The sequence below is a fragment of the Kuraishia capsulata genome, genomic scaffold, assembly GCF_000576695.1.
Source record: "Kuraishia capsulata CBS 1993 genomic scaffold, Kuraishia_capsulata_scaffold_5, whole genome shotgun sequence".
Lineage (NCBI taxonomy): Eukaryota > Fungi > Ascomycota > Pichiomycetes > Pichiales > Pichiaceae > Kuraishia > Kuraishia capsulata.
In genome coordinates, this window is record NW_019172954.1 from 512,747 (window position 1) to 525,158 (window position 12,412).

The 12,412-nt window shown below is 45.6% G+C and overlaps 6 protein-coding genes across 6 annotated transcripts; 5 read left to right on the top strand and 1 right to left on the bottom strand.

Annotated features, from left to right (window-relative positions):
- Positions 1–424: 424 nt before the first annotated feature.
- Positions 425–3,307, bottom strand: KUCA_T00004252001 (uncharacterized protein; the record flags this gene model as incomplete). The annotated part of the gene is made up of 2 exons (XM_022600967.1): positions 425–3,139; positions 3,269–3,307. The coding sequence occupies 2 exons, from the start codon at positions 3,305–3,307 to the stop codon at positions 425–427; spliced, it is 2,754 nt and encodes a 917-aa protein (XP_022460260.1).
- Positions 3,308–3,575: 268 nt separating this feature from the next.
- On the top strand, positions 3,576–5,204 carry KUCA_T00004253001 (uncharacterized protein; the record flags this gene model as incomplete). The annotated part of the gene is made up of 1 exon (XM_022600968.1): positions 3,576–5,204. One exon carries the CDS (start codon positions 3,576–3,578, stop codon positions 5,202–5,204), a length of 1,629 nt encoding a protein of 542 aa, XP_022460261.1.
- Positions 5,205–7,019: 1,815 nt separating this feature from the next.
- KUCA_T00004254001 (uncharacterized protein) lies at positions 7,020–8,552 on the top strand (the record flags this gene model as incomplete). Its single annotated transcript, XM_022600969.1, has 1 exon — positions 7,020–8,552. One exon carries the CDS (start codon positions 7,020–7,022, stop codon positions 8,550–8,552), a length of 1,533 nt encoding a protein of 510 aa, XP_022460262.1.
- A 486-nt stretch (positions 8,553–9,038) lies between these two features.
- Positions 9,039–10,242, top strand: KUCA_T00004255001 (uncharacterized protein; the record flags this gene model as incomplete). The annotated part of the gene is made up of 2 exons (XM_022600970.1): positions 9,039–9,077; positions 9,160–10,242. The coding sequence occupies 2 exons, from the start codon at positions 9,039–9,041 to the stop codon at positions 10,240–10,242; spliced, it is 1,122 nt and encodes a 373-aa protein (XP_022460263.1).
- A 488-nt stretch (positions 10,243–10,730) lies between these two features.
- KUCA_T00004256001 (uncharacterized protein) lies at positions 10,731–11,132 on the top strand (the record flags this gene model as incomplete). The annotated part of the gene is made up of 1 exon (XM_022600971.1): positions 10,731–11,132. One exon carries the CDS (start codon positions 10,731–10,733, stop codon positions 11,130–11,132), a length of 402 nt encoding a protein of 133 aa, XP_022460264.1.
- Positions 11,133–11,537: 405 nt separating this feature from the next.
- On the top strand, positions 11,538–12,395 carry KUCA_T00004257001 (uncharacterized protein; the record flags this gene model as incomplete). The annotated part of the gene is made up of 1 exon (XM_022600972.1): positions 11,538–12,395. The coding sequence occupies one exon, from the start codon at positions 11,538–11,540 to the stop codon at positions 12,393–12,395; it is 858 nt and encodes a 285-aa protein (XP_022460265.1).
- Positions 12,396–12,412: the final 17 nt, after the last annotated feature.

Genomic DNA, 12,412 nt, shown 5'->3' on the forward strand with positions numbered 1-12,412 from the left:
TAGTTTAAGGATAAATTTCAGCAATTTGAAGAGGTTTTGATAGTGTCTTAAGAGTATTTCAAAAGTGTCTGAAGAGTGCTTAATGAGTGCCTAACGAGTGCTCAAAGAACATTCAGTAAGTATGAAAACTTTGAAAACTTTCCTGAGCATTCTAAAGAGCTTTTTGAAAAAAAAAAGTACTCTAGTTGCATGTTCAAGCTGTCCAAAGAGTATTATGACATTATTCCAATTTTTTCAAAAGTTGTTAAATAGAGCTTTGACGTGAGTTTGATGCTGTTTCTGAAGGGCATTTACTCTAGAAGAGTTTCTTGATATTACTTTTCTCATCTCCACTTGTATTCTCTTGTTCTTACGCCTAACCCTATCATCCAACAATCTCTTCTCTCATCTGCCTCCCCCTATTAGCCTTCTATGCCTTAGCCTTCTATGCCTTAGCCTTCGCCTTGGAAGCCGCTTTCCCCTTCGCCTTGGCCTTACCACCAGCCTTCTTTTTCACCTCCTTGATCAACTTATCCTTCTTCAAACTATTGTCCTCATCATCATCCTCATCCGCCTTGTCGTTCATATCATCAACAACAACATCCTCTGAGTCAGCAACAACCTTTTTCCCACCACCAGATGCAACAGAATTGCCGGTCTTATATATAGAGATCGGATGTGTCATTCCGTTGTACTTGCGAGTGAACGCAGTCTTGACCGGAGTTGGGATCTTTTTCAAATTGGCCTCCATTTTGAATCGTCCAACACCAAAGTCCATAATGTTGTCCCAATCCTCCTTGGTCAGGAAATAGCAATCCATTATCTCAATCACATCGGAGATTCCCTCCTGTTGTTTGGATACTAAAGGCTGGAATAGCCTTTGAATCAGATACGTCATGTAGCTGAGTCGCAACTCAACGTTATTGGTAGACGTCCGGATCGAAGTGCGGTACTGCAGCTCTTGGAGCAATCTCGAAAACTTCATTCTCTTCGAGTTCTGGCCCAACCAGGCAGTGAAGTTGATTCTGGATTGAATCTGCCCGGCAACATAGCTCGAAGGCAGTACTGAAGAAACAAGCCCGTGAAACGGCAAGAGACTCCATTGTTGCTCACCACTCCTGATCTTACTGTTCACCAAGTCCGATTCGGAAATCGCGTTGGATGCCTTTTCCAGAAGCTCCAATTTGCTGAGGTTCTGGTCTTTGGGCGAACCACGGCTGAGCCGCGATGGCGCCGTACTCAGGTAGTTTTCCTGGACCATCAAAGGCGTGAAATCGATATCGTCAAAGTATAGATTAAGCTTATCGTTGAGTGACATGTGCGATGATTCCGAGAACGTGGAACCAGAGAGTAACCGTCCAATGATATCAAACGGTTTCAAAGAAACCTGTTTCTGCCAGGCCTTTTTGATGGCAGATGCATCTTCGAACCCAAGTTTCTTTTGGGTTCTAGAAACTTGCGACAAAATGTTGATGATCTGTCTGATATCATTGTGGGTTGTTTCCACCAATTGGTCAATCACATTCGGGTCCAGTTGGAACTTCTCACGATGAGCAATCGTCATGAGCCTGGATCTCATCTCTTGGGCACTGGGTCTTCTCCACGTCAAATCTAAAGTCACACGATCAAAAGGCCTCATCTTGGGAAGAGACTTATCGTTGCAAATAAGGATCAATGGCATCGAAGTCTGTCTGCAGAAAGCAGCCAACTGGCCCACTCCACCATGGTCTCCACTCGACATTCCGTCCACCTCGTCCATTATTAAAACAAATTTATTTTGATTGGCATTGTGGTTTTCTTTGCCTTGGAAAAATCCCACTAACGAGGTATTATCCAGCACAGACTTGAGATCTGCGTTTAAAAGCGATTTTGATCTCACGTCTGAGGCGTTTTTCTCTAGAACATCAAAACCAAGAGACTTAGCCACCACATGAGCAGCTGTGGTCTTTCCGATTCCCGGTGGTCCACTTATTAGAACAGCTCTGAAGACACCCGTTCCGTCTTTGCCCGGATTCTTGAACCCAGCCTTGGAGTTGGCAAACCAGTTCGTCAGCCAATTGGATAGCTTCGCCACGTTCGACTTGTTTCCGCAGATATGCTCCATTTTCGTAGGAGCATATTTCACTGTCCATAGCTTCTCGGAGTCTGGTTTATCGGACGTTTTGATAATAATTGGAAGAGAATCCTTGGAAGAAGATGATCCTGACTGCGCCGACCTTTGAGCCAGTTTTTGCAACCTCTCTTTTTCTCTGTTTTCTTCCTCTTTCATTTCCTTTTCGGCCTCTGCAATTGCCTTCTTCTCTTCTTCCTCTTTCTTGGCTATTGCCTTTGCAGCAGCCTCACTTCCTCCTCCATTGGAGGAGACTCCAGATATTAAAGAAACGAACCCATCTTCGTCGATAGCTTTGATACCAAATTCTTTGATCTTCTTCACTTTTGAAGGTCCCGCCTCAGCACCTATCACGACTAGACTTGTCTTTTTGCTAAGCGATTTGGTCACTTTAGCACCGTACCGTGTAGCCAGCGACTCCGAGGTGGATCTATCCAGAGAGGGCAAATTTCCAGTGAAAACGATTGTTAGACCGGCCAGACAATTGGGCGAGCCTTCAGGTATTTCGCGTGATCCCAAGTCTGGTTGAGGAGCCTCTGCTTGTCTCTGTTTTAGCTGGAAAAAACTGAGACCCTCCGTCTCAGAGGTATCTGGGAGAACGGCGTCTGGGATCGTCTTTAACAGTTCCTCGGCGGTAGTCCCACCCAAAGCCGGTTTCGAGGTTGATTCTGGTTTCTTGGGAGTTTCTTTCTTAACTGGAGACTTCTTGACCGGTGACTTTTTCACCGGTGAGGGAGTAGCAACTACTGGCTTGGACTCTCTCCTAGAAGACTTGGGAGGCTTCACCAACTCCACAAAATCGTCGTCATCGTCCAAAATCTCGGGCTCATCAAGCTCCTCGTCTGCAGCTTCTGACTCGTCCATCTTGAAATCATCGTCGTCAAAATCATCGTCCGAAATCACCACCCTCTTTTTCTTTTGGGCGGGTCTCGCCTCCGCAGAAGAAGAAATGGCAATTGGGGCCGTCTTGGATTTCTTCGCAGCGGGAGCCTCTGACACCGTCTTCGGGCTTTGCTCGACTTTCCTCTTCACAGGTTTTGCGGCCTTTGGCTGTGAAACAAACGTGTTAGTAACCACCATTTTCTAATCACCAGACCCTTAGCAGGCCCGGCAAGGTCGCGTTTGTCGCGCCGAACGCGGACCACAAGTCCCACTAAACTACAGAAATGGTTCACATACGCCTTTTTGGACCTTGAAGAAATCTGTCAAGTCAACCATTGTCCATATAAATTCCAGCTCAAGTAAGAACTTTGAGAAAGACGAGTTAAGCGCCCAAAAGACTCACGCGTTAAGCGCCCAAACGCAGAGGGGGGTCGACCCGCCAATGCCAAAATTTACACGCTGGCATGCCTCACTTAAGTAGCGAGTGTATTTTGGTGGTTTTTACACACATTTCGTGGGTTTTTTTTGTGATCGTTTTTTCGTTTTCAGCCAATTGAACAGCACCAAGTAGTCTGTATCACGTATACTTGGATATTGTTGAGCCATGGCTAAAAACAACAAAAATAAAAAGAAGCAGAACGGCAACGGTGCTGCGAGCTCCAACGGATCTGCAGGAGGAGCTGGTGTTGGTGAGAAAAGCCAAAAGGCAGACGTTGCGAACGTTGTTGATTCTCCCGATGATAGTACTGTTGATTCTGGTCTTGGTGATACTGATGTGCCGTCTGGTGGTGTTAATGGGAGTGTGGATGAGAAGGATCGCGAAAAAGACGACGAAAAAGACAGTGAAAAGGACAACAATGTGGTGGAAACTAGCACAATAAACGAGACTGCAGATCCAGCAAATGTGCCGGAACCTTCTGATCATTTGAATTTGGCGGCTTCTTCAGCCCAGCTCGAAAGAATCCAACTCCTCGAACAACAGCTCGCACAGCTCTCGCTACAGCTCGCTGAAAAGAGCCAAGAAACAGATTTATTGCGCGCATCCAAAGCAGAAAGAACCAGTGATACCAACACTACGATACGAGAACTCCAGGAGCAGCTCCGGGATAAAACCGAGGAGAGTGAAAGACATGAGGCCGACTATAAAAACCTTCTGGGCAGGCTCAGCTCGATGAAATCCGTATTCAGCAAGATGAAGGAGGCACAGTCAGAATTGGAGGAGTCTAAAGAGCGCATATCGCAGCTGGATACTATAAATGGTGAGCTCACAGCGCGATTGGACGCTTCTGTCAGAGAGACCAAGAAGGTCAAAGATCAGTTAGCGGAGTTGCAGGAAGAGACAAACAGCTTGAATAGCGAGTGCGATAGGTGGAGCAAAGATCTTTCTAAGCTTAGAAGGGAATTTCAGACGAAAGATGACGAATGGAATGAAGAAAAGCAGCAGTTGGTGAGCTCCCGGAACAAGCTGTTGATCGCGAATCAGGAGCTCAAATCCGAGCATGAAGAGCTCGTGATCATGCTGAACGAAGAAAAGATGACAAAACAGAATTTTGTTCAAGAAATCTCAGATTTGAAGGCAACGGTTGCCCAGCTAGAGGCCAATGCTGCTTCCAGTGACGGAGTCAAAGATGCGATATCTGAGCAGATCCTCCAGGTGCGCGAGCAATTGAGGGAGTCTATTGAGAAATACGAATCTGAAATTTCGCTCTTGAAAGAAACTATAGTCTCACAGAAGGCTGAAATAGCCCAGAAGGCTGAAGCTCGTCAAGTCGACGAAGCTACCATAGCCCGGTTGGAAACAGAGGTTGCCCGTATCTCTGGGTTGGAATCGGACATCAAGGAAAGACAAATTCAGATTGGAAAGCTGAGACACGAGAATGTGGTTTTAAACGAACATCTCACCAAGGCCTTAAGGCTGATCAAAAAAGACTCCAATACCGAGCAAGTGGATCGTGAATTGGTTTCAAATCTGTTCATAAGCTTTCTGAGTCTCCCCAGAGCGGACACGAAGAAGTTTGAAGTTTTACAGTTGATTTCCAACTTTTTGAACTGGGATGACGATAAGAAGATGCATGCTGGGTTGATTGCGAACCCAAACGCTAAGAGTGCGAATGGCAAACACTCGAGAACTCCTAGCGCCAGTAATATTTTGATGTCGGGGGGTCCCGTGGATACCCGATCAGACTCGTTTGTTTCACTTTGGACTGAGTTTTTGGAGAAAGAGACTAGTTAATAGTGAGGAAATGCTGCAAAAGTGATGCAGAAGTTGTTACTTGTGTCTGTATGTGTGTAGTGGAATACTCAGAATATATGAACCTCAGTTATTCAGCTTTACAGGTGGGACCACAAGGTGGGATCACAAGGTGGGACAGCCAGGTGGGACAACCAGTTGGGACGTCTCATAGACATTTCCGTCACCAAACGGCTGATGTGCTGAGCCACCCCCACCAGTAGTACTGAAGAAAGTTGAAAGGCCAAGAGTTCCATGGACATCTTTGTCAGAAGGTCAATACTTAATGAAGGGATTGTTCAGGTCTGTAGATGGGTTGAAGAAAGGTTCAGGAAGAACTCAATTCCTCTTAAGATTCTACTGTTCATGGAAAAAATTGCCCTTAATCGCCATGAGTAATGGAATACAGTCTTCTGGTTATTGATTATATATCTTCAAAAAGACAAGAGAAAAATTTCAAAAAAATGGTAAATTTTCGAATATGATGCTATTCCATTTGATCAATGTGAGGAAGCAGCGTCCAGAGCTACACCTTCAACATCAGGCTCATTATTTCCTTGAGATTCTAAATGGAAACGATAACCAGAGTGTAATTTGTCTCAGGGCTGTTGCACTTTGGGTCTCTTTTGGGTACTTTTTCGTCCTCATGTCGCTTCTGAAGACCCAATATACGCAAATCTTGATGAATAGATCGATTAGGAATCCTGTGCCTGAATGAGCATTATTCAACACAATTTCTTCATCAAAGCATTTTTGGCATTGAGAGAATATTGAGGGAGGATCTCCATTATGCGATCCCCAGTTATAGAAATTTCAGGTGCGGCGTTAGCATGTTCTAACCTGATTTGCGTGTGTCACCAAAATGGATAAGGTGAGATTAAACGATAACACGCAGGGAAGCTACGATGTTGGTAAAAGTCATGATTACCACGCTACCTCATAAATCCGAGCTATCCCCGATGTTATCAGTTGAAATATCTAGCCGTGTTTCTGAGAGACGTGATCCGAAAATTCCCCAAACGTTTCTGTCACTTATCCACCGGTCTAACCCAGTGGAGCACCAGCAGAGCCACTTCTTCCCCCACCGTAGAGGTTGACCGGAGTTAAAGATTCCGTTTCCAAAAAAGAACCGACGGTTGATACGGTTAAATTCTCGAAATAAATTGCGCATCTACGATGTTCGATGCTAACTAAACCTGCTGAGGTTAAGTATGGAATGTACCAAAGTACCAGTGTGTGAGATGCGTATTACTATAACTTTCTGTGTTCAGCGACTTTCCATCCTAGTTCATGACCCTGTTCATATGTCTAATCATGTCCACCTAGTTAGCAGAGAACGAATCACTATCCCCGAGATTGCTTACAGAAACTAATATGAATGGAATATTGCGATTAATTAGGTTGGCAGGTTGCACGCAACTGCCCAGAAACAATGCGATTGGCATGGTTGAGATTATTGCAACCAACCGCACCATAATCAGCAATTAATCTATCTGAACGAACGATTTGACAGCCCATGGCCCTGTTTCCAGGTTCCCCTTCAACTTGCCTCCACCTTATCGATATCGCATCGAGGCCCTTCTCAAGCAAGATTTCCCAGATAGGAAGGAATTACCTACCCGACTATCCATGTATTGATTCCGAAGGGTTTATGCACATTCTCAAGTGGGCAGTCTCTTATCCGGAGTGCGCAATCTCGGCGGTTATCTTAGTCTGATTCATGTAGCTGACTATTCGTACTTTATGACATGTATTTAAAAGGCTCTAGATAAGCGTTTTGGCTTATTCCTCGGCCTATTCTTCACCATTCTTACTATCATGTCTGAAACCAAAGACTCCAAAACCGTCGAGGTCATAGTCACCAACGAAGAAGTTGCCTCAGCAGAATCACAGGATGGTGGATTCAAAGTGACCGATCAACTCTACGATATGTTCCTGGCCTCCCAGGAGTATCCCGTGGAACAGCTCGAAGAAGACTCCAATAGAGTCAGGCGCAAACTGGACATGTACCTCATGCCTCTGTTGATGTTCACCTATTTGCTTTCGTTTTTGGACAAACAGACACTCAATTATTCCAATGCTTATGGTTTGCAAGAGCAGCTGCACATGGTTGGTCAAGACTATTCCTGGGCAGCCAGTGCTGCCAATTTTGGCCAACTGATTGCGGCATGGCCAGTGAACATGATGTTGCAGAAGGTGCCTGTTGGAAAGACCTTGTCTGTGTTTGTATTTTTCTGGGGAGTTGTTTGTCTTTGTACTGCTGCTAGTTCCTCTTTTGGTGGACTGATGGCTGCTCGTGTGATTCTGGGAATGGTTGAAGCCATCATTGCTCCGGCGTGTATGGCTTTGACAGCCATGTTCTATCAAAGAAAAGAGCAATCGCTGAGAATGTCACTTTGGCTGGGCTGTAACGGAATTGCCACCATGTTGGGTGGAGTTATTTCATGGGGTTGTGGCCATGCGCATTCTAGTTTGGACTCCTATAAACTGATTTATATGGTCGTGGGGTCTATTACATGTGCCTGGAGTTTCGTGATCTTCTTCCTCCTTCCTGACACTCCAAGAAACGCCAAAATGCTGACAGAATACGAGCGCATTGTTGCTGTCTATCGTATTGCGAAGAACAAGTCTGGAGCAAAAAACCTTCAGTACCAGAAATACCAGATCAAGGAAGCCTTCATGGACCCGCTCGCTTACGCTATCTGGTCTTTGCAATTTTCTCTTGGTCTCTTGAACGGAGGGGTTGCCAATTTCACCTCCACATTGTTCAAAGCCTTCGGATTCACAGGAATGGCTTCCACCCGGCTTCAAGTCGTTGGAGGTGCTTTTGAGCTGGTCTCGTGCTTCTTCTTTGGGTTCCTAGCTGCTAACGTCAAGAACACGCTCATGTTGTCCATTTCACTGGCTGCTGTTCCTGGTATCGCGGGAATTGCAGGTATCACGTCCATTCCGATGAAGCACAAATACGCACTTGCTGCCTGCACTTGGTTCCAGAACACTTTTGGTGCCAGTATCATCCTCACATGGTCCATTCCTAGCGTCAACATCACCGGTCACACCAAGAGAGGAACCGTTGTCGGGATTGGTTTTGTGGTGTATGCCGCTGGAAACATCATTTCTCCTCATTTCTTCGACGCCAAAGATGCTCCTAGATTCAAGCCTGCGACTACGGGTTTATTGGTGTGCTACTCCTGGTTGATCTTGACTCCATTGTGTTTGGCTGGTTTTCTGCACTATAGAAACAAGAGTCGTGACAGAAAGGGATACATTGTTGCAGATCGTGAAGAGATCCTCGCGGGTTTCGCCGACCAGACGGATTTCGAAAACAAGGGTTTCCGCTATATCTTCTAGGTTATCTTGAATATTTCTTACTTGGCCGAGCCTCGAAGGATTATTTATTTTTTCAGTTTGCTTACAAGTCTCTGGTTGGATATCTGCATGCACCTACCAGCTGCACTAACTTCTAAGGGTTACTGTGCTCCCCTTCTCCCGCTGTTACCGATTTTTTTAAAAGTCTTCCAATTTTGACCGTGCCTATTCCTTGCAACCATAAAATACCCAGGGTAGCCATCTCGTTATCTCTGTTGCCCCGTGCCTGTATCTAAGATAAGCGCCGAATGTAGGAAGGTTCTGCGACCCAATGCGGCATCATTTGCGATGAGATAAGCGCATTTCCTGATGCGGCCCATTTGCACAGGGATGCCCCGAATGGTGCAACCGCAACCGCGCGCGCATAATTCTGGTTAATTGCCGACAATTCACTCAGGCATGATATTAATGATATTGTTGCGACGTTCGACACTTGATCTTGAATTCACTTATTAACACAAGCACAAAATGGTGGTTATCATCAATTGTAAGGGTACACCATACGAGGTGAGTCTTGGATTAGAAGCAGTCACGTGGTCTCCGTGGGATCGACTCTGTTGGTCAAAGTTTCAATTACTAACACCCGCAGATGGGTTATGCCCACGGCTCCACAGCCAAAAAGCAGATCAAAAAGGTCATTGAACTGTACTCGTCATGGAATCTTGAATGGTCTGGAAGGAATTGGGCGGAGTTGAAAGAAGATGCGAAGCTTATCCAGGCCACTCTCAAAGAGAAGGCCAGCTTCCTTCTTGAGGAGATCGAAGGAATCGCAGCAGGAGCGGGCGTTGACGTTCTCGATATAGTTGTTATGAACTCCAGATATGAAATCGGGCTTTCTGGGGCTGCTGCAACGAAAAGGGCCGAGGAAGTACAAGCGCTTTCGGTGGATGGATGTACTACCTTTTCGGAGAGGTTCGAGGGGAAACAATGGATTGGTCAAAATTGGGACTGGCAAAACGAAATTCAAGAAAATTTGGTCTATTTGAACTTGGAAAATGCTGATCCTACAATTCCAAGAATTAAGGTGGTTGCTGAGGCCGGTTTGCTGGGTCAGACAGGTTTCAACGATAGAGGTGTCGCCCAAATGGTGAACGCACTATACGCTTCTGATCTTGATACTTCCAAGATTCCGGTTACTTTGATTAGAAGAATTATTCTGATGCAGAATTCGAAGGAAGAGGCTCTGGCCAAGATGAACGAGTTGGGATGCGCCGCTGTTGTCCATCTGATGGTTGCAGACAAAACTGGTGTTGTTTCTGTTGAAACCTCTCCATATGGTCTGTCTCTTCTCAAGGACGACGAGCAGAGACTGGCTCATTCTAACCATTGTATCAAGCCTTTTGAGGGATGTCATGTCAATAATCTGTTGAAAGACTCTTACCCCAGACTGGACAAAATGCGCGAAATGCTCCAAGAGGGAAAGGCCGAGCCACCATCCTACGAAAAGTACCTTAGGATGTGCAGTGACGAGTCGAACCCTCCTAACTCGATCAACAGAGCTAATGATCCTTCGAAGACTGGGACTTCTGCCCACAGTAAGACCTGCTACACCATAATCTTGAATGCCAGCGATGGCTATGGAAGAATATCGTTTGGCAGACCAACTGAGCAGGAAGAGGTGTTGGAAATATCTTTTACAGGCCCCGAAAAGGGCGTTGTGTACGCGAACTAGTTAGAGATAAAAGAAAAAGTGAATGCCTCGTCTGGCCCAGAAGTAGACAGCCCTGGAATTTCCGGTTTTGTATCTATCGTGTATGTCTCAATAATGTCCAAACCTATGAGAAGTCGTCAATTCCCAATCATCATCTATGGAACGTAAAGAAGATCTTTATACGAGACAGAAAAAAACAGGCTATATTCATTTTTCATTATGTTTAGACTATCCACAGGCGTTATCCATTCTGCTAGAAGGTCTGTTATGCAGCAATGCAGATGGGAAAGTTCTGCCGCATACCAGGAAGCTTTGAAGGCCATTAGAGATGACTTGAAGGTGAACTTTCGCTTCAAGGCAGATGTTATAGAGTGAGTCAATTTTACTTTCCAAAATTCGCAAGATGTTCTTGCTTCAAAGCTGTCAATGTGGTAACAGTTCTTCGCAAATTTCGCAGATCCCGGAACTAATACTAATTATGTCCTTCCAGAAAAAACGTCATTAGAAGCATGTTGACTGAAATCAAGAACAAGGAGATTGACACCCCCACTAAGGTCCATGACGAGTTCGATTTATATGAGCTGTTTGCCAAAATGATCAAGCAAAGGCAGGAATCTGCCAAGGAGTACATGAAGGTTGGAAACCCAGACCGTTTCCATCAAGTTGGATTGAACGAGTTGAGAGAGGTTGACTACATTAAGAAATACATAGACGCTTTGCCTGTTGCAACGGATGCCGAAATCGACGCCAGAGTTGAGAAAGCTGCCAAACTTGCACTGGAAGAGGGCGCCAAGTTAGAGAAAATTTCCGACCTGATGGCCAAGATCCCTTGGAAATCCATCAATAGCGATTGGAGGGCCTCCAAAACTGCTGTCTCTGCCAGTGTCCAAAGAGTCTTCAAGGACTTGTAAAAAGTGAAGATTTGGTGCGGAGATTGAGGGCTTTGATCCTATCAGAAGGCCTCGACTAATGCGCTGTCTTGCAGCTTTTCTGTTCTGAATAGATTGCAAGATTAGGAAAATAGGAGACGCATTCGAGAATCTCGGCGTACAATTGATTCGTGATATTAACAACTAGTATTTCGTGAGCTTGTGATCATATTATCACTTGGTTCCCATTACTGTCCAAATTCTGAAAATTAGATGTATCGTAGTGTGCCAACCGTGTGCGGCGCAATATCTAGCCGCCTAATACCAGCGCTTAAGTTGTCTATTACCTCATGATGTGAAAGCGTTGAAAATTGATCCAGACTGTCAAAGACGCTCAAGTAACTGATCGCAAAAGGCACCAGGATCAAGAACACCGTGCCTGCAACGATGTGGACGATTTACCTCAGATGCCTCTCTTTAGTTCTGGTTCTGAGTCTAGCCCAAGGATCTATCGCCAACTCAGTTGTGAGTAGGGTCAAAATATTGGACAGAAATGTCCTGCAAAGACATGGTGAAATTCCAACAGTAACAGTGACCGTTCCCCATTCCACCATTTACGTGACTGTCACCACCAGTGTCAAGGAGCCAGTATGGAACACCACAACTGTTGTGAGCAGTGTGTTCCACAACACCACCAGTGATTCCAGCAACCACACGGTCGTGACAACAGAGGCAGCTTCTTTCGCTTCACTGCCAATAGCGGAGACTGCCGTTGCTTCTTTCGAGGAACCAGCCAAGGCCGAGGAGGTCTTGCCGTACGACGAAGCTCAATTTGACCAACATCTGGATGCAGAAACACAGAGGGCAGCAGAGGAGTACGAAATGCCTCTTTTTGAATGGGATGAAAAAGATGGTGTCTTGTACGCAATCATCATGGACAAAGAAAATCCCAATGCGGTTTCTCCTAACGATACTGCGGTCCCAGAGCCAGTCCAGGCGGTAGACTTTGTCGAAATCGTTCCAACAACAGAAGCTTCTTCCACTTCCAGCACCAAACACTTCACCAGAACTCGCCATTCCAGCAAAAACGAGACAACAAGTGGTTGGAGTGTAATTTCCGAAACCTCCTCCGACGTAACCTCCTCCGAAACCTCCACCTCTTCACGCTACTATCCATACGGCAACGACGATATCAGCGATGTCGATTTGGAATTCCTCATCGGCAACGGCGCTGGGCGTGTTGGTAGTGCCGTTTTCAGTGCAATTCTGGCTGTTTCTGCTGCTGTGGTTGTGAGTCTCTTGTGAAAAATTGCACCTGCATC